The following is a 27,274-nucleotide window of genomic DNA, read 5'->3' on the forward strand; positions in this document are numbered from 1 at the left end:
ATAACTCTATCAAATCTCCTTTTAGCCTTCTCAGAGGAAAACTATCTCAACTTCTCCAATCTGTATTCATCACTGAAATTGCTCATACTTGGAAACATTCTCATAAACCACTTCTGCAATCTTTCCAACATTTGATATCTTCCCTAAAGTGCAGCATCCAGAACTGGATGCAGTGCTCCAGCTATTGATCAACCGTCTTGTACAATTCCAATATAACCTCCTTTGCTCGTGTATTATATAGTCCCATTAATAATGCCTTACATGCAGTAGTATCCTTTACTAATTGCATTCTCAACCTGTCCTACCAACTTTGATGACTAATGCATTTAGGTGTCCAGGCTCCTCTGCTTCTGCACCCCCTTTAGAACTGCAATCTTTATTTTCCATTGTGTCTCCATATTCATTCTAACAAAATGACTCATTTGACCCTTTGACATTGAACTTCATGTGCTACTTATCCTCGCATTCCTCCAAATTGCCTTTGTTCTTTTGAAATTCTATACTATCCTCCTCACAGTTCACAATGCTTCCAAGTTGTACGTTATGAATTTGAATCCTGCTATAGGGTAAGGGCTAGGGTTAGGGTTAGTAAGCAAAGTACTAAGTCTTTATTATATATCAGGAAGAGATGATCCCAATATTGATGCCTGTGGAACAATCTATTCTCCAGCATGAAAATCATTTGTTAAACATTACTGCCTGTACATCTCTATGACTCTATGCCTCTTTCCTGTCACTGAAATAATATAATAAATGTTGCCACGGTTCCTTTTATTCCATAAGTGATAACTTTCATAACAAGTCTGTTGTGTAGTACCGTATCAAATGCCTTTTGAAAGTTCATGACCATCACATCAACAGCATTATCCTTAAACCTCTGTTACCATTTCAACACAAATTTGTCTCTTCGCAGTTAAACGCTGGCTTTCTTCAATGAATTAAAATTAATGTCCATGCAGTTATTAATTTTGTCCTCAATTGTTTTGACAAGCTTCCCAACCGCCGATGGTAAACTAATTAGCCTGTAGTTGCTTGGCTTATCTTCACACCACGTTTTGAACAGGAATGTAAATTCTCCAGACCCCTAGCACCAACACCGAGTTGAGGAAGCCCTAGAAATGTATGGCCAGTGCCTCAACAATTTGCACTCTCACTTTCACTTTCCTCAGTACCCCAGATTCTCATCCAATCCTGGTGCTTTTATCAACTTTAAGTAGAAACAGTCTATTCAGTAACTGCTTATTATTTATTAAAACTCTTCCTGAGTATTAATTGCCTACTCTTTCACTCTGGTTAGCACCTTTTTCCTCAATAAAGGCAGAGGTTTTGGGTGTGTTACTGATCATCTAGCTCCAGCTGTTCATCATACAGGTGCAAAAAGTCAGCTCCAAAGTAATCATTTAATACCTCAGCAATTTCTTCTTCCTTCTACTTAAATCTATTTTTTGGTCCATAATCTGCCCTATACCTCCTTTTATCATGCATTCACTATTATGGAGGAGGAGAAAGTGAGGACTGCAAATGCTGGAAAAGTACAGCAGGTCAGGCAGCATCCGAGGAGCAAGAGAATTGACATTTCAGGCAAGAGCCCTTCATCAGGAAAGAGGCTTGTGGGCCATGGGCGTCTGAGAGATAAATGGGAGGTAGTGGAGCTGGGTGGTGGAAGGTAGCTGAGAATGTAATAGGTGGGAGAGAAGGTAGTAGGAAAAGACGATGGTCAGGTCAAGCAGGCGGTGCTGGGTTGGAGGCTTGGGACTGGGATAAGGTGGGGGGAGGAGAAATGAGGAAACTGGTGAAATCCACATTGATCCCGTGTAGTTGCAGGGTCCCAAGGCAAAAGATGAGGTGTTCTTCCTCCAGGCATTGGGTGGTTAGGGTTTGGCGACAGAGGAGACTCAGGACCTGCGTTCCCTGGTGGAGTTGGCGGGGGGAGGGGACTTGAAGTGGGGTTGGTTAGTGTGGGTGTCCTAAAGATGTTCTCTGAAATGATCTATGAGTTGGCTATTCACTATTATTATGTTTGCTAGAGACTTTGAGATTCCACTTTAAGTCAGCTACCAATCTCTCTTCATACTGTCTCTTTTTCCTTTGTGACTTTACTTCCCCTCGGAACATCCGAGAATTAACCTGGTTTTCCATTACTCTAACATCCGTAATAAGCATAGATTTTCTTCTTCATCTTAATTAACATCTTGTTTGCTATCCAGGGAGCTCTAGATTTGATTAAACCACCTTTTATTCTTTGTGAGAATATAACTTGACTATGTCTGATCTATTACACATTTATGCCTTTGTTACTTCCAAAGTTGACTACTCTAATGCATTCTTGAACAGCCTCTCAATTTTAACTTGAAAGATTTAAAGTCTTTCAAAAGTCTGTTGCTTTTACCTTAATATGTACCAAAAGCTGTTCACTTCGCATCATTCTGCATGCTGGCCTACTTCTATCCTGGTTAAACAACACTATGATTTTAAAATTCTCATCGATGTTTGAAAATTCTTCCATTCTTGACCCTTCTCTTTCTCAGTAATCTCCTTCTGCTGTACAGCACTCAAATATCTGCCGTCGTCTAATTCTTTTGAACATTCTTGATTTTAATTACTTCACCATCTGACTGTGCCTTCAGCTGCCTCAACCCTAAGCCCTGAAATGCCATCTCTAAACCTCTTCACCTGTTTATCTTACTTTCCCATCTTTAGAAAGTTCTAACAATCTATCTCTTTGGCAATGCTTTTAAGTCACCTGCTCTTATCTCACCTAATGAGATACATCCCGATCCTGTAGAAACAAAATTCCATCTTGGTTAATCAGTAGCTCTCTTTGTGTTTCTGGGCACTGTCCATTGCAAAGATTTCAAATTTGCAAGTGTAAGGGGGGCTCAGTGGTTAGCACTGCTGCTTCATAGCACTAGGGATCAGGTTTCGATTCAGATTTGGGTGAAAGTCTGTGTGGAATTTGCACATTCTCCCTATGTCTGTGGGTTTCCTCTAAGTGTTTTCTGGTTCACAGCCCAGAATTAAGTATGGCAATGCAGGGTTATGGGATAGGGTAGGGGGCTGGATCTGGCTAGGTGCTCTTTGAAAGATCAGTACAGGCTTGATGGGCCAAATGGCCTTTTTGTGCACTGTAGGGATTATATGATTCACTAAAACTACTGACAAATCATCCACCTTAAGCTTCCAGATCTGTAAAGAAATAAAAATTAACGGTACCATTTTATTCGTGAGTTATATTTTTAAATAGTTTTTCCAATTGTTTTAGGAACATGAGAACAGAACTAGACCATTCAGCCAATCAATACTACTCTGCTATTTCACAATGATTGATCAAACACTTCAATACCTTTTACCCAAGCTCGCTTTGATCCTTGATGATTGATCATCGGCACAGTGGCTCAGTGGCTAGCACTGCTGCCTCACAGTGCCAGGAACCTGGATTCAATTCCAGCCTAGGGTGACTATCTTTATGGAGTTTGCACATTCTCCCCATGTCTTCCTCCAGTTGTCCTGGTTTCCTCTCACAGTCCAAAGATGTGTAGGTTAGGTGGACTGGTCATGGTAAAAAGGAACATGCAGGGTCATAGGGATGGGGTGGTGGAGGGTAGGTTTGGCAATTTACCAACCTCAACTTTAAATATTCTCAAAGTCTGAGCTTCCAAAGCTCACTGGGGCAGTGAATTTCCAAGATTCACTGCTGTATGAGAATAAAGAATTCCTCCTCAAATCAGTCCTAAATGGCATCCCCCTTATTTTTAGATTGTGCTGCATGGCTTGAGATTCTCCAACCAGAGGAAAGATCATTCCAGCATTTATTCTGTCTATTCCTGAAGGTATTTTGTACATTTTAATGCGATCACCCTAATTCTTCAAAATTCAAAAGAATACAGGCCCAGTTTATGCAGTCTATTTTGTTCAGTTTCCCTAAAATCAACACAGTTACAGATATTTATTGTGGCTCCATATTGAAATTAAGTTTTCACTTGTAAAGTTTTTATGTCTACAATGAATTAAGTGATCTGCTCACTATGACCAGGTTGATGAACATTCAAGTTGCCCACAGAGTTTCACATTCACTCAGTGTATTAATGGATTTGTTCAACTCATGAAGAAGTAACATGAGAACTTAATTACTGTTGAGAATAATGGACATTTAAAAATTGAAATTTTACTAATTAAAAATGTGTTACATTTTGGTAATCAATTAGTGCATCAGTAATCTTCTATCATATATAAGATAAGGGATAAAACGGCACAGCCTACAATGTTTGATAGCTGAACATGAAAATCTGGTTAACTTATTATCAAACAATCTAATATAACATGGTAAGAAATGATTATTCATGACGTTAAAGATTAAGTCAATTACATTTACCAGGGTGAATAGATTAGAATGTATGTGAGCTGTTGTAAAACATCTGACAAATATTGATTCTCACAAATGTCCTGGCTTAAGAATAGGCAAAATGCATAAACTGAATGCATAAAAACATATAAACAATACAGAATGTGAAATTTGTATCAAGTTCAATAATTTAATTAGTACTCACTGTAGACTGTGCTAACATGGATGTCCTCAAAACACATGTGTATGAGGTTGACAAGCTGATTTAGGTTCCTATATTTGTTAATATATAAACATCTTAAGATGTCTAATGTAGCTATAAAAGAGAAAGATCTGTTTTTATGTAGTATCTTTCCTGAGAAGCCCCCGAAGTGATTCATTGACAGCTAGGTGCTTTTAAATAGTATCTGCTGGTATAGTGTGGGAAACACAACAGCCAATTTGTATATGACTTGGTCCCATGAACAGCAATGTGATGAATTACCAAAGAACCATTTTTAGTCTTGCTGTTTGAAAGATAAATATTGAATTGCAGTGGGGATTGGGGTGAGGAGGGCGGAGTGTTCACTTAGTTCAAGTAGCTGGACAGCTGGTTTGCCATGCAGGATGAGATCAACAACACAAACCAATTTGTACACCAGCAGAGGTCACCATGAACGTTCTATCTTCTCGACCTGGCCCCTTATGTGAGGCATGGTGGCCCTTAGGCTAAACTCACCACCAGTTGGTCGCTAATGAGTAGCAGCCCTATGGTCTTTTTTAACTAATGCAACTTTATTGAATAGGGCAGCAAAGCAAACTCCCCTATTTTTCACCAAAAAATACCATGGGAATTGTAACGTGCACTTAATTGGCTGGTTTTCTGAGGGAAATTGGTGGTCAGAAATGGGAAAGAAAAGGACTAAGTGTCAGGAGGTTGGGACTTTGATGGGGGATTAAAGGCAGAACATGGAATAGGGAAGGGAAATTAGGTCTGGATGGGTGAGTGTAAGGGGGTCTAGGGGTGATAGGATTGATGCTTAAGTAAGGAGAGCGTGAATAGATAATGGAGTGAGTTTAGGGACAACCAGCCATCCCTACAGAGCTGACAGTAAGCTGCAAACTAATGTTCACTAGCAGTGCAAGACCGATTGAAACATAAGAATTTTACTTCAGGTAAGTAGTGGATTCCACTGGAAATAGAGACTGAGGATTCTCATATTCTAACCAACATCGTTTCTTAAGTCTTAATTCGAGTAAAGTTCTACAGCAAAGAAACCATCTAATAGCATTGTCTGAAAGGATAATGAACCAGGCTAATTGATAGTTGATTTTTTTTACTGGTTGTTACTGTAATTCTACATATTTTCTTGCGCTTTCCATGATTGTTACAAATTGCAAAGCTCTGCAGTGTGTAATGTAACAGGTACAAAACTTTCTTTTGTTGGATTCAAGGCTTCTGCAATATCCATTACTCCTAGACATGGTTGCAGAGATAGGTCTTCGACTTGGAATCTAGTGTGCCAAGAGAGATTAAGCAGACCAGAACAAGCTCTACAATGTTCAGCACCATTCGCGATTCCTCAGATTCTGAAGCAGCCCATGTTCAAATACAACAAGACCTGGATAATATCCAGGTTTGGGCTGACAAGTGGCAAGTAACATTCATACCACATAAATGCCAGACGTGGACCAATAAGAAACAATCTAACCACTGCACCTTGACATTCAATGGTGTCACCATCACTGAATCCACCAATATCAACATGCTGGGGGTTATCATTGACCAGAAACTCAATTGGACTCACCACATATACACAGTGGCTACAAAAGCATGTTAGAAGCTAGGAATACTGTGGTGAGTAACTAAGACACAAGTCAGGAGTGTGATGGAATACTCCCTACTTATCTGGATTATTGCAGACCCAACAGCACTCAAAAAGTTTGACACTATCCAGGACAAAGCAGTCCACTTGACTGGCACTACATTCACAAGCATCCATTCCCCAAACCACCAATGCTCAATAGCACCATTATGTAGTATCTAGAAAATGCACTATAGAAATTCACCAAAGATCCTCAGACAGCATCTTCCAAACCCACCACCATTTCTATTTAGAAGGACAGCAGATATATGGTAACACCACCATATTCAAGTTCCCCTCCAAGCCACTCACTATACTGACCTGGAAATATATTGCCATTCCCTCACAGTCTCTGGGTCAAAATCCTGGAATTCTCTCCCTAATGGCTTTGTGGATCAATCCATATCAGGTGTAGTGCAGCCGTTCAAGAAGGCAGCTCAATTCCACCTTTGCAAGGGCAACTAGGGATGGGCAATAAATACTGGTCAGCCAGCGACACCCACATCCCACAAATGAATTCAAAAATATGATATTGTAACCAATTCATCAATAATCCAAAATTCTTCACCTCACCTTCTTCATTGACCATAATGAAAGAAAATACAGAATTAGATTTATAAATTGAACCATGATATATTATATAAAAGTTGAAACCAATCATCCTTGTCTACTGTGTGTCTTTGCTTGTGATAATGTTCCCAGATAGTATTCTGCAGTAGGTTTGGCATGGTTGATAGAAGGTGAATGAGGACAGTGAACTGTGAAATTACATTTGACACTGTCTGTTCCTCCCTAGAAGGATCCATTGGCATAAACTGAGGGAAGCAGGGTCCTTGCTGACCACTGACAGCATTGTTCTCTCTCTCCTGTGTGGCTTCAGGGAGGAAATGGCACATTGGAGGGATACCTCCATGTTGATATGTAGGTGCCTGAGGCACAATTCCTTGCTGGGGGCAGAGGTGCTCCAAGAAGCCACTTGGCCCATTGTGAGCCCTCCTCCTTCTCCCTCTGTGCATTGCTTCCCCTTGCTGTTCTCCATTTCCAAATTGTGCTTCAGCCTAAGTGGGAATGCAACTTGAGCCTCTATTATGAAACAGATTTTCTCCCAGTATGTGAAATAATTCCTCTGAATACCTTATCAGGGTCCAAAATCATTTGCTTGTAAATCTGAAATGTCAGCAAAACTCCTCCAATAGCATCACAAGCCATTTCCAATAACTATGCAACATAAGACGTAGGAGCAGATATTGTGCCATTCGGCCCATTGAGTCTGCTCCACCATTCAATCATGACTGATAATGTTCGCAATCCCATTCACCTGTTTTCTCCCCAAGTAACAGTAAGACAAGTCAACCGGACATTGGACACTTCCTTTGTTGAAAGGACTAAGATAATCACCATTCCACTCACAGCACAGCTGATCATGTGATAGTTTCAGCTGAGAATAATTTTAAGAGGGCATTAACTGGGCTTGTGTGGTAAAAGTAACAGCCTGTGCAGGGGCATTGCAGATCCCAACCTTAGGGTCTCTGACTGAAAGATATTATGATCCACTTGGGAAAATGTAATGGTTCTTAACCCTACAGCCACACAAGAGTTATTGGTTTAAAGTACGCAAAGAACTTAAAATTTATTATTTATCACAAATGAGTAAATTCTAATCACATGTAATCAGCTATGAGATATCAACAAATATGAAATCAACTGGATAAAACTCTAAACCACTTTCAAAATCCATCCACATGTACAATGTAGCAGCAACAACCATCAGAAAAACATCAATTATCAATTAGTTCTGAGGAAGGGTCACTGGACCCGAAACGTTAACTCTCATTTCTCTCCACAGATGTTGACAGACCTGCTGAGCTTTTCCAGTAATTTCTGTTTTTTTTAATCAACTAGTCTAGTTCATTATCCTTTCAGACAATGCTTTGCTGTTGAACTTTTCTCAGATTAAGATTTGAGAGAGAGTGTTGGCTGGGATGTCAGAATCCTCAATCTCCATCTCCAATGGAAGCTCTGTTCTAAGACTTAGCTGAAGCAAAATTCCAAAGTTTCAATCTGTAGGAGTTTTGCCTTTGCTACTAAACATCAGCTGACAGCTACTGTCTGCTCTGAAGGAATTGCTAGTAGAACCCAAGCTGACTCCACTACTTATCCTCTCTTTCCCACCCCCCCCACTCAAATACTTACCCTTTCAGACCCCTTTACTCTCACCCACCGAGGCACAGACAAACAAAAAATTCATTTGATTTACAGTTAGATTGAAAAAATATTGTAGGAACCACAGTTTAATAGCACCAGCTCATTGTATTCTCTGAGATGTTCCTTTTGCTTGCTAGAATGTTCATTCTTCAATCTCTTTTGTCCAGATTGTCACTTTTTTATGCAGGAGGCATATGCAATTGGTACACAAGTGTAACATGTTGTTGTTGTTGATTACAGGCCGCAAGTTGCTAGTGGGAAAAAAATAACCAGGTATTCCTTTCCAGGTATTTTGGAGGGAGAAGGAGACACTTTAATCTGCCCTTCCAGACTTGTACAGGCTTTTCACTGTATCATTAACACCCACAAGCTCCCCAAGAACCAATCAGAGAGTTAACATCAGGTTGATGACCTTTGACATCCATGTAGAACATATTTGCACAAACCAATCAGCTACTTGTTGCATGCCAAATCTTACTCTACATACATAAACACGCATGCATGTGTAGTAGGCTGTCTATTTACATCTTTGCACACTGTTTCCAAAGCAATGAAACTCATTATAACGTGCTTTTAAAATTGCAGCAAGTTCTTCCATATTCCTTGCTTTAAAACTGTCCCTTTTCCATTTCAGTCCAATCAGATGTGCAGAAAATGAAATGATAGTCTTTATGGAGATGAAACTGCTAACACTGAGGCAAATCTGAGATCAAAACATTTCAACAGCAGTAAGTAATCAATAAAAGGCAGCATCTGTGAAGATCTGCCACTTTGCATTATCCCAACAGTGTGTTGCATTATCTCAACAGCTATTTGCTTATTGTAATAGATTTCTGAGTATTCAAGTGGTTTGAGATTTATTCAAGTGGGGCTTAAATAATAGTGTTTCTTTGACAGTTTTGAGGTCCTAGGAGGAGTGTAATTTTTCAAGTGTAGTCTGAACAGATGTTTGTTTATTTTATTGATTTCATAAACATCTCAAAGATTTCCCAGTACTGTATTCCTAATGGGTTCATAAGTTCTATATGTAGTGAATGTTAGGCAAGTAGTTTTGAAGGGTGTATGGGAAATGGAGGCGCATGAGGATAATGGAGGGGACATGTAAGGGGATGATGTGGCATGCACGGTGATATCTAAGAAAGTAATAGTCTTGACAACCACGCTGATATTCCAGTTGATGTGATGGTCCTTATAACCTGTCTATCTTAGCATACATCCACCTCCTTTCATGTAACGCGGATTCTGGGTGGGACAAATAACATGAACATGGTGGTTGGAACAAGAATCATTAACATGTCATCAAAAAGTGGCCTGACTTAGGCACGCATTGCACCTTGTAGTGGATGAATGACAGTCCAGCAATATGAATCAGTTTCAGGATTTTATCTGCAGCTTTAGTTTAATACTATGGAACAAGCCTTCGATGTGAGGGTCATCACAGATTGAGCACAGGCTCGAAACTGTGTGAATTAAGACTAAATTGTGGAATTTTCTGTGAGTCAGACTTTATTTGGCTTACTAAATAACAGGAGGAGTTTCATGTTAATTACAGGTGGCTCAGCAAAACTGGGAGCAAATACTTCCTTAGTAGCACCTACTTCAATGTAAATATTCCTGTGTTGTTCTTCATTCAGTTCACATTTGAGGAGTTCTGATGGCCTTTACAGCTGACACTGAGGGGTTTTGCTTGGAATAGTCTTCCGTGCTGTTTTTGCCTCCAAAGCTATTTCGGTTGTCTCCCCAGAATTCTTCATTAGCAGACAGTTTTGGATGGCAGCAGTGTCCAGGGCTTGTAATTTATTGTAGGGTATGCCTCACTCACCTTTCCTCTATTTTGCAGTGTTCTTCCTTTTCCACTAAAATGGGACATAAGCACATTTCCCTACAAAGTACTCAAACTGATGAATGGTCCAAAAGAAAACCTCCCCTTAGTTACCTCTAGAGGAATCCAGGTGACCAGAATCCAGTCCAGTTGAACCAATGTACAAAAGAAATCCTATTAGAATTCAGTAACTTATACAGTCTCTCAGATTCAGCATGGCAAAATAAAACATGCTACGTGGGGCGGCAGAGTAGCTCAGTGATTAGCACTGTTGCCTCAATGCACCAGGGACCTGGATTTGATTCCACCTTCGAGCAACTATCTGTGGGAGTTTGCATGTTCTTGCTTTGACTGTGTGAGTTTCCTCAGAGTGCTCCGGTCTCCTCCGAAGATGTGCAGGTTAGGTGGACTGGCTATGCTAAATTGCCTGTAGTGTCCAGGGATATGTGGGCTAGATGGATTAACCTTGGGAAATGCAAGGATAGGGTAGTCTGGGCGGGATCCTTTTCAGAGGGGAGGTGTGCGTTCAATGGGCCAAATAGCCTGCTTCCACACTGTAGGGATTCTATAATTTTATATCAACGACAGATGTTACTGGCCAACAAGTACATATTGTGTTTTATTTCCAAGTTAGCCTTGGTTGTTATAAAGACATCGGATCTAAGGACCTTAACACCATTATTCTCCACTTCAGCTTATGATGATGAGCTTGCCACAACATAAGTTAACACACAAACTGAAGGTCTTCAATCAGGTCAGTAATAGCGATGCAGTCATAATGAGTTGGAAATAAATGCACATTCAGGATTCAGCCATAAAAGTTCCAGTGTGCTGACTTTATGAGCAAACATGCAAAAGCCAAGTAAACTTGACACTGATACTTTCTCCCCAGCTCCTTATAAACTTTTTGTTGGTGGACGGAATTATCTGTTAAATATACTTGAACAACATAAATATTTTTGGCAATTTAAAGTTTTACTTGCAACAACTGATTTCTTTTTCACTAGACATTACTGGGATAATATATTCTTCATACCTTCCACTAAGTAACAGGCCAGATACGACTGCCAATAGGATCATACCCACTGCTACGGAGACTGCAATGATTGGCACCTGACTCTGAGCACTGGCGGGTAAAGCTGTAAACAAAAGAAAACACAAATTTCACAAATGCAGAAAGAAACTATCCTGACATGCTGAGAGTTGTTAAGAGATACCTTTTAATAAAAATCTTCATGGCCAGACAGCCAGAAACATATTCGACTTGACAATACTGAATGATTCCACTGTGAACATTGGAACTGAGTAGATGACCAGAGTGTTGTTTCATGGAATTTGCATGTATACTGCGTTTTTTCTAAATGTAAATTCTGTAAGTTTCTAATAAAATCTGAATAAGTTTTTAAAAAGTAACATTTTCACATAATTTCCCTAGAAAGCTTCATCCAACATTCTGGAAAACCCCATCATTGCATTTTGGTTGGGTTTGGCCATACTGACACAGATTTGTCATGCATTAGCTGTTGAGGGAAAGAGATAGGAGGGACCCACTTCCAAGATTCCTGCTTCTATTCCTGTCATATTCCATTATTATTAAGGCTGTCTGTTAAAACCTTGCATGTAACTGGTTACTCTATTATGGGAATGGCCATTTCAGACCCTTGCAGTTTTTCAGGCAATTGGGCTGTTACTGGAGGAGATGTGAGCTACAGTGGAAGGTTATTCTGGTGTTGGGAACTTTTTGACAGATTGTCGAGGATGGAGTTTTGGGGTCAGGTGCTATCAAAGAAGTATTGACGATTGCTACCCTGTGTCTTACAGATGGTACAAATTGCAGCTGTGCACATCAATTGTGATGGGTGTTAATATTTAAAGTGGTAGATGGTTGCCAATCAAGTAAGCTGATTTTTTTCTTGTATAATGTTGAGTTTCATGAAAATTGTTGAAACTGCACTCATCTAGTTAGATTAGATTCCCTACAGTGCGGAGACAGGCCCTTTGGCCCAATCAGTCCATGTCGACTCTCCAAAGAGGAACCCACCCAGTCCCATTTCCCTCTGATTAATGCACGTAACATTATGGGCAATTTGACATGGCCAATTTACCTGACCTGCACATCTTCGGACTGTGGGAGGAAACTGGGGCACCTGGAGGAAACCCATGCAGACACGGGGAGAATATGCAAACTCCACACAGTCAGTCACCCAAGGCTAGAATCGAACCTGAGGTTCTGGTGCTGTGAGGCAGCAGTGCTAACCACTGAGCCACTATGCCACTTTACTATATCATATTAACACATAGAGACATGAGAAATAGCAGCCAGAATAGGTCCCTTGGTCCTTCAAGCATCATTGAATGTTCCCACCATTCAATAAGATGATGGCTGATATAAATTGAGGTTTCACCTTTATTTTCCTGCCACTCTCTCCTCCCGTCCATCACCAAATAAGCCTCAACCTTTCACAGTTCAAAAGCTAATTCTGTCAGTCTTGAATATATTCACTCACCGAACCTCTACCTTTCTTTGGGGAAAAGAATTCTAAAAATTAACAACCCTCTCAAAAGAAGAAATTCCACCTCAAAGAAGAAAGTTCCATCTCAAATAGGAAGCCCTGTCTTTTCAAACTGAGGTCACTGTCATTTTTCTCAACTCCAGTCGGTATAAACTCATCTCACGAACACTGAAAATCATTGAAAGAAGTTCCACAAAAACTTGAAAAGTAATGAATTGAATCAATTTTGTCGTGCAAGTGGCCACTCCAAACTGCCCCACAATAGCTCTGACCTTGGAACATTCTCTACTACTGACATCTAAAAATCCCAAAACTATGGGAAATTTGGCCCCATAACAATCACAGAATCCCAAGAGTGCAAATAGAGGCCATTCTGCCCATCGGATCTTAACCAATGCTCTGAAAAGCATCCCATCGAGACTCATCTCCCCACAACCTTGCATTTACCATGACTAATCCACCTAGCCTACACATCCTTAGACACCACGGAGCAATTGAACATGGCCAATCCATCTGACCTGCATATCTTTGGACTGTGGGAGAAAGTTGGAGCACCAGTGGAAAGCCACTCGGACACAGGGAGAATATCCAAACTCCACACAGACAATCACCTGAGCCTGGAATCAAACCTGGATCGCTGGCGCTATGAAAGCAGCAGTGCTGACCACTGAGCCATCATGCTGCCCTTAAATTGCTCAGTTACTGTAGTTTACTTGGATAAGAGCACACTTGCTGAGACTGAAGCAAGAGGCTAAGTTTTCCCCATTATGGTGAGCTTGAATTGGGAAGAGGCAGGAAAATCAGGCCAAGCCAAATCAGGGCACTTCAGCAGTGCATTCCAGAGGATGGAGGGTCATTTGAGCCCAATAGCTTTCGCCCTAAAACTTGGACATCTAAGTGCTTTCAAGGGCACTTTTACATTAAGGTGGCTTTGCATTTTCTGACCTATCTCAACAGCACCCAAATCTCCCAGTCATTTAATGGAACAGCAAACAGGAGGGATCCAGTTACAAGGCAGTCTCCAAGAAGACCATGCAGGCAGGAGCAGTGCCAGTAAGTATGAGGCCAGGGAGCTCCATTTGATTCTGAAGCCAGTGAGAAAATTGATCTCAAGATCTTCCTCTGCACCCTCACTACTCCTCAAAAATAGATGGCTAAGAGAGGAAATTTGAGACTTTCGCATTCTCAAAGGAACTGGGGTGTTTAATTGTTTTTGCATGACTTGGTCTTGATGTATCTCAACTGTGCAAACACACAAATTGACTGGAACCTTTCACAAATAGCTTCATTTCTCACTTCTTGATGGAAATACCTCCTAGTCTCGGTTGCTATGCATATTTATTACCATCATTCCTCTTGCATCAGATTCCTAATGTGGTATTTAAAGTGATTATTTGCTCAGATTGCATTTTTAATCTTTGCACCTGGGCTCTGTCAAGCTGCACATAAAATGACTGACACTTTAATTTATAGATTCCCTGAAAGAATGTGTAACTGCAAAGGCAAGGCTGGCAAATGCTCGCATTCTTCACTGATTTGCAGAAACTTTCTTAGCAACTGTCAGGAATGACAGCAAATAAAATGACTTACAGACTGGACTGGTTTCAAATTCAAATTTACGACTGTAGCCCCCATATCCCGCTGCTGTGCGAGCACGTATCTGGAAAATGTAGACTGTGGTGGGTTTCAGGCCATCGACAGTAATCTCAGTCTCTTTGGATTTAATGATAGTGTAGCTAGTCTCCTGGGCCTTTGAGATAATAGAACACAAAAGTGAGTGAGTATCTTGCCCGTCATTTCACACAATTGTTAAAGCTTGTTGATTGTTAGTTAAATGTTTCTCTAATTAGTCCATCAGTAAAGGGTCCCAATTTTTATCTTCACTGACTGCCATTTCTCAGCATCATTTAAGAATAAAATTCTACTTGGAATCCAGTAGCCATGTAATAATGACAAAATATTTTTACATTGAAGGCAGCATTTGGCTTCTGCAAAATGTTCCCTTTATTTTTTCTGTTCACCCCCCACAAACCGTTATTGAACATATATCATAAACAAAAAATGTTACCACTGATTGTTTCGTCAATCACCTTAATTCCACGTTCTCTTCAGAAATGTAAATATTAACCTTAAGCTCATGGAGAAGCAACGTACATATTTGTCAGGTCAGTACAGCAGAACCACATGTAGAACAAAGACTCCCTTGATGAAATAGGAACCAATTCTTTACTGATGGTTATAAACGAATAAATGTAGGGAGCATGACTAGCAATTTGACAGTTGGCATGTAAAGAAAATTTTTGCCTTATTGGTAAATAGTTTTTTTTAACCAAGCCTGTGGGAGAATGGGATTTTAACTCACTGCACCTTCTTGTTTAATGAGTAATTATTGTTTACTGATTAATGACATAATTTAAGTAGAATATGCACATTGTTAATCAGGAAGCAGCTGTTTGCAAGATCAATACAAATGCAAGGTTGGAGAATCGATTTTATTTTTTAACTGCAGCAACCATTATAAGGGAAGCTTGCATTTTCCCATAAACGAAGTCACTGGGCTCAATGTTAAATGACTGCACCCTCACCCCATATCTCACACAGAATAGGAAATTGATGAACTTGCAATTCCAGCAAAAAAAATTAAACAAGGAATTTATCTGCAAACACTCTTGCTGCCATTTTCTTAATAATGAGTTTTGTGGTTTGGAGGGGCTGTTCTTGTATTAATTGATTAACATCAGTGATCAAGATTAAAATTCAATAGCTATCTCTTAAATTTCCCAAAATCCTAAAAATAACAGTATGCAGAAAGTCACTGGCTCAATAAGTGCCATTTTGCAGCATTTCTTGTGGGACTCTCAGCAGCAAGAGTCTTTGCTCTGGCACCTTAAGAGACACTTTAACCTAATCACTGCAAAAGATAGCCTTAATACTCATTTTGTTACATCTGTAATTATCTTTTCGATGTCATGACTATGGTAAAATCCAATCTCTGGCCTTCTGCCTAATCAAAACTTGTTTTTTCCCCATAGCAAACCCCTGACCCCAATCCTGCTGGCCCCTGTCTACTCTCTGCTGTGAGGCCTGATTTCTGTTCTACCCCCCAGGCTCCATAAATTACCTCTTTTTGCTAGCCATGATCTCCAGCTTTAATCCCTGATGACTGATCAGGATTGGCCTTCAGATATCCTGGTTAACATCACCTGTTCCTGGCCAGAGTGTCAATTTAACGAGCTACCATTGCAGGATGGGAAGAATAAATTAATTGAGGCCCCTCCTTTGGCCTCCACACGTTCCTGGTCACTTTTGCCCTCCCTGTCCATAAATATCACATCCATTAACTTCAGGGTCTGTTCAACTTTTGAAAATGAAAAAGAACAAGGATCATTTTAGTAAGAAAGGATGATGCAAAAGTAATCAGCTGACATTGTTCAGATCCTGAATTATTGCTCATGTTCACAAGTTTATATATCAGAAATTTGAGCTTTTTCTGACATTGCTCTACTTGACAGTTTGGCAAGAGATTTTATTCTTTATTTATAAAATGAGCCAGAAACAGTAGAAGCTATTTAATATATATTTATATTGCTATTGTATAATGTAGTAGTGGTTCTGAAGGGGTCAATATTCATGTGGCTAGCTCCACCCATTCTATTAAAGTCACTATGTGATCTGTGGGTGGAGGCAAGAAGTTCTACACTGGCATTTAGAAGGGACAGATAAAAGTGTACCAGCCCTCTCAAGTTCAAGTAATTACACCTGATCAAATGTATTTACAGTTATTGCTGTCATGCAGTAAACCTTGTTGTCTATGAACAGTGAATCTTCAGTATGCAGTCTGCTAAGGTATATCCTCTATCTGATCCCTAGATGAGCCCAAACAAAGCAAATTCAATGGAGGATTGTTAACAGTGAACTACCTCAAACACCCCTTACCCAGTGCCACAAACTGGTAGAGGTGGCAAATACTACAAGTGTACCAGGCAATACTTGTCTGGTAAAATAGCAAAATTATAGTTCCTTTGCTGGGACATTTTAATTACTAAGAAATGAAAAAAAAATACATTCCAATCATCCTACTCATGTGACATTATTGGTATCAGAATTTATGTCAGTGCTCATAAACCAATTTATTTATAAGCATGCTTGTGAACCAACCATTCAATGACAATGGTTATAAATCACTGACCCAGTATCAGTGATTATCAATTGCTGTACCAACAACAGTGTTTATCAAAAAATCTATACCAATATTTATCACTGAACAGGAAATTACACAGAAATACAATAGGAGCAATGAACACTGTTTCCTTTTGACTAGTTTGTTCATACCTTTTCAAAATATTTGATCTCATATTCCAGTATGATGCCATTGGGTCGGTTTGGCTTCTGCCAGGTCAAGGAAATGCTGTTTTTTGTGACCATCTTCTTTTTCACAACAGTGATTGGTGAAGGTGCTATGAAAACAAAAGTAATAGAAGCCACATTATTAACCCAACATTGAGAACAAAATAAGGTTAAATTTGCCTCTTGCTTGGTTTTCAATTCAGCATCTTCTGTCTTCAGATAAACAGTATATTAAATCAAAGGAGCATTGACATGCTGTTCCCTGAGATGAACAGGACAAAAACAATCTGCAGCTTTTATCACATAGAAAAGATTGTAAACAAATTCCAAAACATAAAAATTACATTGCGGCAGTTCTTTCTGGTATGCCCTGTGATAAGGTAGCGTAGTTTGGATGCAGCATCAGAATTCTCACAACATTGATCAACACATAAATATCAAAATTTGAAGTAAACTGCCCCATACTTCTGCTTGTAACCTTTACCCTATTGAATGCAAAGTTCATCCCAATATAAACAGTGCTTTTTTAATTTGAATAAACATCTTTGTTTCATGGGCTATAATCAAAGAAGTTAAATATTTGGTCTCACACGAGACTAAAGTGAAAACTCATTTTTATTACAAAGCTTTTTGAATACCATAGTGATTGGAATGACGTCAACCAAGTAGATCTCATCGAATATGAATTCCCTGATTGGGGTTGTTAACCTCGTCCAGTCAGGGAGTCCTAGCCGATAGGTATAAACAGGAGTGTCAGGGGTTCTGTTCACTCAGAGTTGGCAGGTGTCCATAAAGGGTGACTTGACCAGAATACCAGCCTCTGTGATACCGGTCAGTATATTTCAAATACATCAACACCACCTTCTCAAGGCTAACTAACGATGGACAATAAATGCTGGCTAGCCAATGATGCCCATGCTCCACAATTTTTTTTTAAAAAACTGTTTGCTTAATGCAAACTATTTCACAAAAGAATAACACTGGCGTGAAAATATTTTTCTTCTCTCCTTTTGAATAGACTGAATCCTGCTATGAAACTGCAACTTTCTACTGCACATACATTTTGCCTCTTCAACTTCAGCCACACAAAGCAAACTGGGCTGATCTTGCACAAACCATCGGTTCAGTATATGAATGTATTCATGAAGTATTAAGCTGTATGAGCAATAAGGTTTTGACTTGGTCTTGGGAATAGCCTCAAGATTAATATGACAAAAAAAACTGCAGATGCTGGAATCCAAGGCAGACAGGCAGGAGGCTGGAAGAACACAGCAAGGCAGGCAGCATCAGGAGGTGGCGAAGTTGACGTTTCAGGTGTAACCCTTCTTCAGGAAACACTGACTTCTCCACCTCCTGATGCTGCCTGGTTTGCTGTGCTCTTCTAGCCTCCTACTTGTCTACCTCAACATTTACGTAAGGCTAAGAAATTAGCTTGTGACTTACTCCTGTTCACTGCCTATTGATTTCTGCTGGAAATAAATATCAAGTGGTGACAGTGTAGACTGATTTTTATTTCTCTGTACTGTGGGCTGAAATGAGAAAAGGGAATTTAAAAAAAAACAGGATGGCTGGAGGAATATTGCATATTTTAAAGTAAGTAATCTGACATTCATTGCAGTATCATTTACTTATCAGTTACTTATGAACCAAAAAGCGAAGTACAGTTTGTACATAAGCTCGAACTGAAGAGTTATTTACAAATAGAGCTTTGAGTGGGAACAAGTAGCAGATTGGTTTGTGGCCTGTTATGGGAAGCTGCAGAGGGTTCAGAAGAGATTTATCAGGATGTTGTCAGGAATGGAGGATTTGAGTTATAAGGAGAGGCTGGGACCTTTTTCCTAAAAGGATGGGGGGGGGGCTGACCTTAAATAGGTTTGTAAAATCATGAGGGGTACAGACAAGATGAATGGCAGGTGTCTTTTCCTTAAGGTGGGGGCCATATTTTTTAAGGTGAGATGAGACAAATTTTAAAAAAACACGAGTCTTTTTTTTTAAACACAGAGAGTAGTTCATGTGTGGAATGAACATTGAGAGAAAGTGGTGGATGTGGATACAAGTGCAATGTTTAAAAGGTATTTGGATAAGTACATGAATGAGAAATGTTTGGAGGGATATGGGCCAAATGCAGGCAAGTAGAACGAGTTGGTTTGGGATTATGGTTGTCTTGGACTGTGTGGATCGAAGGGTTTGTTTCCATGCTGGATGACTCTATGATTAGTGACAGGGTATTGATGACAAAAACATACTGCCTAGCAACCAACTATTAATTGTCTCTCAGGTAACCAAACAGCTTAGGGCTGCGAACAAGATAGAAAGAAGCCTTTGGACCACCACAAGCCTCGGAGTTTGCTCCTTATTCTTTGCAGAAATGCCTTAAAATTTAGGCAAAGCAGTTTATCTTTTCCACCAGCAGTTGTTATAAGCTGTGACTTTTAACTAATAAGCCAGAGATCTTTTATGAGTGAACTAAATAGCCTATGCCTCTTGCAAACCAGTAGAAGATCTTGCAAAGGAAGACTGAGAAGCAACATTCTGACCAGCACAAGAATCATAGGTATCATCTCGGAAATCCTAGTGAAAAGGAATCACTGACATGCTTTCCCAGTTTTCTTTTTCCCTCTATCCATAACTCATGTGTTCTTTTCTTTCTGCATAAAAGGAATTTTGTGGAGATTAGAATTTAAATTAGCAGAGTGGCTGTAGCTGGAGTCTAATTACTTGTAATTGGTAATAGATGTTGTTAATCTGGTCTATGCTTGTTCTAAAAGCAATCCTATGTACATTTTGGAAAAATTTTAATTTCTGTGATGGCTCTGGCAATAGCTTGATTTCCAGTATGCTACCGCAGTGAGTTGTGATGACAGCCAGAAACTTAGCTGCAGTCTCCCACACACACGACTGAATATCCAGCTGATTTGGGCTAGTGTAAACAAACAGCATCTGTGTAGTGTACCAAAGGATAGTCAATATTCAAAAGAATTGTATCGCAGCATGAACCTGCAGGACAAGTAACAGAAATGTTTGTGTATTGTAAATAATCTGTCTGAAATCAATGTTCTGCTGAACAGTCTGTGAAAACCAATCATAAATGAGTGTACTTTTATTTTCTGTAAATCTCAACATATCTCAATGTAGTGGATCTTGCTGGAATATTGTCCAGTCATCAGTATGTTCCCATGAATGACTAATACCGTGGAGTGTGCCTGAGGTATTGAGTAATGGCAGGCTGACCTACCACTGAAATTCCAGCTGAACCTGACTCAAACTTCCGTGCGCTCTTTGAGAACCGGATTGTCCACTGACTGGTCTATAGGCCAGAATCCTGACCATTGTGAGTCACTATCCAGCCCATGCAGCCAGTGTGCAAAGTACAAGAAAGTAGAAGTGAGAGATTCTGCAAGGAGTTACTCTTCCAATGATAAGCCATTTCTTTCCCTCTGCTGATAGGATTACAGATCTATCAATGACAAATTTGGGAGAGAAACATTCTGTGAGTTGAACAGAAAGCAGTGTGAATGGGAGCAGTTTCATTCAGCCTGAGGCTTGAATACAGGAATGATAATGACGAGGAGAAGTTTAAAGAAGACACTTCACAAGAGACTGTGTGCTACCTATTGAGTGGGGATGTGGGAGAAACATCCATGTTGCTGGTTGAGGAACTGTCGGGACACATGGTCCCCATCCTTCTACATCGGTGTTAACCCCAACCAAGAGGGCTGAGTGGACACCCAGACTCAGGTGTGGTCAGGAAACAAGAGAGAAGGTTGGTGAGAAAAATAGTGAGGGAAAGAAGAGAGGAAGAAAGTGTGTGTGAGAGAGAGGGAGGAGGCAAAGCAAGAGTGAGAGAGAAAAGAAGAAAATGAGAGAGAGAGTAGAAGAAAGAGTGAAAGAAAGAGAGGAGGGGGAGAAAGAGAGAAGTAGGGGGTGAGATGGGGGGAATGGAAGACAGTATGAGCTCTAAGACTGGACACACGCACACACGTTACTCCACATAAATCTAATAACACACTAGACTGGGAGAGGAGGAATCACAGGCTGAAGGCACCAACTCCTAAAGTTCACTCCTGTACTCTGATATTTGCCAAGGCCAGCTCACTGACTACACTACTAAACAGTATTGGAGATAGTTCTGCATCCCCCCAACCTTTCCTCTTTCCTGGTTACCAAAACTGAGGGCCTAGTTGATTCTCCTTAGCTCTATTTTCCAATCAAAAATGCTTTATTAAACCTCTCTTAAATCTCTCTATTAAATCTTTATTAAACCTCAAAGTCATATTATTAGGATTCTTTATCACTTGTTAATTTTAAAGAAAGAAAATTATTGTTTGACATTTTATTGCTCACAAATTAATTGTTTTCTTCATACCTCAACACCTATATTGAAATTCAAGCTTAACGCATTCACACCATTTCAATTCGCATTGTTCCGAAAAATGATCATTCGCCCCTTGAACATGTAAAAGAATATAAATGTCGCTGCCTGCACGTAAAATTGGATAATCTTGCTCGAGTAGTTCTCTAATTCAGAGCAGAATACCACTTGACTTATTCCACCATTCCTTCTTTAATAGTGATTAGCGGAGATCAGCAAATTCAGCATTGACCAAGATGGAAACCGCAAAGTTGCCAGACTGTGCTGTTCGGGACCTTAACAGGCATTTGCAGACCAAGCATCCATCAAGTTCAAAGCATGTTCCAAATGAGAATGAATTGGACAATAGTCATTCTAAGATGTAGTGAACATAATACCTCGAGTTTTTAAAAAAAATTGATGTTATCACCTGAGGTTTGGTTTGCATCATTTAATTACTGTTTATATTACTTTGTGATTAATATTATTTATAATGATTATCTTTTCTTCCCCCTCTATATTCTTTTCAAAATTTATACTTCTTGAGAAAGTTAATAAAATGGCACCAATCATAAACCTGCTCTGTTTGAGAAAGCAACTGGACACTCCAGGTTAATACAAGGAGTTTGAAGCATTGAGAAATGTTCCAGTGAAGCTGGAAGAACAGCATGCCATCTTCCGCTTAGGCACTTCACATCCCCTGGGACTGAGCATGGAGTTCACCAACTTCCCAGCAAGACTCCCCCCCCCCCCCCCCCCCTTAATTACAACGCCCATGCTTGTTGTGTTTTCTTTTGTCAAGTTAGCAGCAGAGTGGACCTATCTCCTCTTTTTCATGTCCGTCATTGACTCAGGAATTACATCTCCATTTCTCCTTTCGCACCATTAGCACACCCCTTTTCTTTTTCTCTGGGCAACCTTTCTCCTTTCGATCCCACATGGCCAAATTCTAACATGTGCTCCCATATGCTGAGTGCCAGATCTTTCACAAACATAAACAGAAATTGTTGGAAAAACTGAGCAGGTCTGGCATCAAGTGTGGAAAGAAACCAGGACTCGTTCTGAGGAACGATCACTGGACCCTAAACCTTAACATTATTTTCTCTCCACAGATGCTGCCAGACCTGCCGAGCTTTTCCAGCAATTTCAGTTTTTGTGTTTCTGATTTGCAGCATCCACAGTTCTTTCAGTTTTTATGCCAGATCTTCTTGCTCAAGCAAACATTTTCAGACCACCATCCCAGCTGCTTCTCTGAGTGTTGCCCATCTGCAAACATTTTACAACAAACTCCGCTGCTAGCTGTCACAGCTGCTTCCCTGCCTGAGTGACCAAACCCCAAACTTCTCTTGCATGTCTGTGCATTCAGTCACTTTCAAGAGATCTTTCGGTTGTATGATCCCAGAACTCAATTTCAGCCTGATTCAAATTTACTGTGTTTTGGGCTTTAAAATGGAATGTAACAGATTTTGAGAGACACAGATGGAGAAGGAGCCAATGCTCAGAAGAGATGGAACAGAAACTCTGATTTATTCTAATTCTGCTGAAGGACAGTGGACAATCATACTCGTTAGCAAGTGATTGCTGACAATATTGGCTGGGTGTCCAGATTAGATCTGCCCAATTGCCTTCAATCCACCATGAAATCAGACAGTTATAATCCAGACTAACAATCTAAATACAAAATATGTAATCTCTTTATTTCATTGCAACCAATGAACAAAATAAACAGTAAAACTGACTATTACATGATTGAACACATGATTTAAAAAAGCACATCTCCTTTTGTGAATGTATTTATTTGGTAGGTTCAGGGCGTTAAAATCAAAATAGCTTCAAGGACCACCTAATTCAGTTAGAGATTGATAGCTACTAATTGTAATCACTCAATGAAAGCCTTGATTAAGAAATACATTTGTAATTGAAGCCATAATTAGCTCTGTACTTTAAGGTGTGGGGTTATGGTTTTCGATTCAAGGTATATTTAATCTGTGTTTGGCGTGTGACATATTCCCTTTTCACCTGATATAAAGAAAACACAGAATATCCCTGTAAAAGTCACAAGGCATGGTCCAACATTCTACACATTGTTGATTCTAAAGTGGCACTAAATAACAGCATTGCACCTGAACAGTAAATATTAGTGATCTTTACAAGCAGGTTTATATTCAGTTGTTTGTGTCTTGGGAATGGCATTGCACAATCTTCAGCTGTGAACTTTGATTTGGGAAAGTTGCACTCTCTTCAATAAAATTTTGCAATGTTAGATTAAGATAAATCCTTTCTGAGGAAGATAACTTGCTCCTTTCATGAAACTTCTGTTCCATCTCTTCTGAGCATTGGCTCCTTCTCCATCCGTGTCTCTCAAAAATCTGTTTCTTTCCATTTTAAAGCCCGAAACACACAGTAAGATTGAACCAGGCTGGAATTGAGTTCTAGGATCATACAACTGAACGATCTCTTGAAAGTGATTGAATGCACAAACATGCAAGAGAAGTTTGGGGATTGGTCACTCAGGCAGGGAAACGGCTGTGACAGCAAGCAGTGGAGCTTGTTGCAGAATGTTTGCAGATGGGCAACACTCAGAGGAGCAGCTGGGATGGTGGTCTGAAAATGTTTGCTTGAGCAGGAAGATCTGGCATAAAAATCGAAAGAACTGCAGATGCTGCAATCAGAAACAAAAACTGAAATTTCTGGAAATGCTCAGCAGGTCTGGCAGCATTTTTTGATTAGATTAGATTCCCTACAGTATGGAAACAGACCCTTCGGCCCAACATGTCCACACCGATCCTGCGAAGAGTAACCCAACCAGACCCATTCCCTTACCCTATATTTACCCCTGACTAATGCACCTAACACTATGGGCAATTTAGCATAGCCAATTCACCTAACCTGCACATCTATAGATTGTGGGAGGAAACGGAGCACCCAGAGGAAACCCATGCAGACACAGGGAGAATGTGCAAACTTCACACAGACAGTTGGCGGAGGTGGAAATCGAACCCAGATCCCTGGCACTGTGAGGCAGCAGTGCTCTCCACCGTGCCGCCGTTTAAAGAATTAAGAGTCCCTATGCATGGAAACAGGCCATTTGGCCCAACAAGTCTAAACCGACGGTCCAAAAAGTATTCCACCCAGACCCATTCCCCAACCCTGTTACTCTATATTTCTACTAACTAACGCACCTCATCTACACATACCTGAACACTATGAAAAATTTAGCGTGGCCAATTCACCTAACCCGCACATCTTTTGGACTGTAGGAGAAAGCCGGAGCACCCAGAGGGGCCCCATGCAGACACGGGGAGAATGTGCAGACTCCACACAGACAGCCACCCGAGGGTGTAATCGAACCCAGGTCCCTGGCACTGTGAGGTGGCAGTGCTAACCACTGAGCCACCGTGGAGTGAATTCAGAGTTAAGGTTTGGGGTCCAGCGACCCTTCCTCAGAGTGAGTTCTGATTTCTCTCCACAGATGATGCCAAACCTGCTAAGCTTTTCCAACAATTTTTGCTTTAGTTTGTGAAAGATCTGGCATGCAGGGTATGGGAACAATTATTAGAATTTGGTCTTGTGAGATAGAAATAAGAACGACTCCTGAAGACTAAAGAGACTCATGTAAAAGCAAACTATAGTGGATGCTAGAAATCTGAAGTAGAATCTTAGCAGTTCCAGCAGCATCTGTGTTGAGAGTAGCAGAAATAATGTTTCAACTCTGATATGACTGCTGTTCAGAGCTGTAGGGGAATGGGAAATGAAGGTTTTTACACTGATGACAGAGGACTGAGTGGAACAGATAGTGAGGGTGCCCAGAGAAAAAAAAAGATAAAGGGTGTGCTAACGGTGCGAAAGGAGAAATGGAGATGTAATTCCTGTGTCAATGACGGACATGAAAAAGAGGAGATGGGTCCACTCTGCAGCTAACTTGACAAAAGAAAACATATCAAGCATGTGTGTTGTAATTAAGGTGGGGGTGGGGAAGTCATGCTGTGAAGTTGGTGAACTCCATGCTAAGTTCCAGGGGATGTGAAGTGTCTCAGCGGAAAATGGCATGCTGTTCTTCCAACCTGTGTTGAGCTTCACTGGAACACTGTAGCAGGGTCCAAGATGGAAATGTTAGAATGGGAGCACAGTAGTATTTTTTTAAAATGGGAAGCAACAGGAAGGTCAGGGTACTGCTTACACTCTGTTTTGTGGAACCCTTCCACTTTGTATGTTTGATTGACAGGGAAGAAGGACATGTTTTTAAAAAGGAACTTCCAGGAAGATGGCACTGGTGTAGCCCTGGGCAGGTCCATTGCATCAGCTTTTCTTTTTATTTCTTTTCTTTCTCCTCTCTTTTCCTTGAGCTTGGTCACGGAGAGGGCATTGGTGGTGGTGAGTGGGATCAGCAGCACAGACACGCGACAGTGATGGCAGAGGCAAGTTTGGGTTCTTGACAGCGTCTGTTTCCAGCACAAATTCACAGTAGAGGCAACAGTGCAGGTGAGTTTGGGCCTAGTATGGGACCCAGCAGGATCAGCAGTGACTCCATTGGCGAGATGGGTCCAAAGCTGACCCCTGATGATAGCAGAGTCGAGCTTGGGCTGGTTCAGTACCCAGCAGCATTGGCGGCTTCTGCATTGGCACGGCCTTATATTGGTGAGGGTGCCAGTGGAGGCAAGATGGCGCCAAAGACTGACAATTTTCATTCCAGTGATGTGGCACAGTGAATAGGACTCATGCCTGAACCCAAGGCCCATGATCCGTGAAGGAGCAGTTCACAAGAAGGACCATAAAGTTAGACACTTCCTTTATTTCTTCATTTTTCAGCTTTTGTTTTTGGTTTACTTTCCTTCCTTTAAGCACCAGAAACTGGTGACACTATATTCACTGTATTTTGTAACAAGATACACATGGCAATAAATAAATCGAATCAAATGCCTGGTTTATTTAAAAATAAGCATTTCAAAAACTTGTCAATGGCTAATTGGTTCTGTTGCTAGTCCATACCAGACAGGGGCACCATTCCTTTTTATTTTTGTGATATCTAAAATTGTGGACGGTAGAAAGAAGTGTTTTAAGCCAGGGATTTATAAAGATAGCTGCAAGTTATGAAAGTAATGAATGTGATTCCTATTCTGTATCCTGGTTGTGTAACTACAGTTTCCAACAATGTGCAAACGAATTAGAGTTGAGAGGATTTTTAGATTCATCTCTGGCCAATTATCAGTGACAAAGGTCATCTACCTGCTAACAACAAGGCTGTCTGTTTGCTGAAGTGTTTGGACTGTGAGCAAGGCAGACAGAGAAGATTTGTCAGATGAAGAGAAACCTACAGGGGTTTGCAGATGCCAGAAAATTCTCTCTCAGCTATTGCAATAAGCCACTTTACCCAGAAGAAAACAAACTCATCTAGCCTTTAGCAGATACTCCAAATTGACTCCTGAATTGGATCAATCAGAGATCTTTTACAAGTGAAACAGCTACCCTGAGCCTTAAAAGCCACTGGAAGCATTTGGAACAAGAAAAATCAAGGACAAACCATCATGATCAGCAAGAACCAATCCAATAGACCTTATCAACAAGATTATTGAACTGTTTTTTCCCAGATTTCCCTCTGCCCATGCGTTTTCTTTTTCATTTATGTTTATTTCTATGTGTATGTGTTTATAAGGGGTTTACAGTTTTAATTTGCAAAGCATACTTAATCTAATGACAGGACCTGATCCGGTGTACCTTAGAACTCTATGGGAAGCTAGAGAAGTGATTGCTGGGCCTCTTGCTGAGATATTTTTATCATCAATAGTCACAGGTGAGGTGCCAGAAGACTGGAGGTTCGCAAACGTAGTGCCATTGTTTAAGAAGGGTGGT

The 27,274-nt window shown here is 40.4% G+C and overlaps 1 protein-coding gene across 4 annotated transcripts in view; it reads right to left on the reverse strand.

The window, feature by feature from the left end:
- LOC140490277 (ephrin type-A receptor 5-like) overlaps positions 1 to 27,274 on the reverse strand; it is a 329,076-nt gene that overhangs the window by 70,209 nt on the left and 231,593 nt on the right. For all 4 annotated transcript variants that reach the window (XM_072589095.1, XM_072589094.1, XM_072589093.1 and 1 more), the window contains 3 exons: positions 17,059 to 17,183; positions 14,317 to 14,476; positions 11,250 to 11,352 (listed from right to left, as the gene is read on the reverse strand). In XM_072589095.1, coding sequence (XP_072445196.1) covers positions 11,250 to 11,352; positions 14,317 to 14,476; positions 17,059 to 17,183 — 388 coding nt within the window. The remainder of the gene's footprint in view (positions 1 to 11,249; positions 11,353 to 14,316; positions 14,477 to 17,058; positions 17,184 to 27,274) is intronic.

This window comes from Chiloscyllium punctatum, chromosome 2 (genome assembly GCF_047496795.1).
Source record: "Chiloscyllium punctatum isolate Juve2018m chromosome 2, sChiPun1.3, whole genome shotgun sequence".
NCBI lineage: Eukaryota > Metazoa > Chordata > Chondrichthyes > Orectolobiformes > Hemiscylliidae > Chiloscyllium > Chiloscyllium punctatum.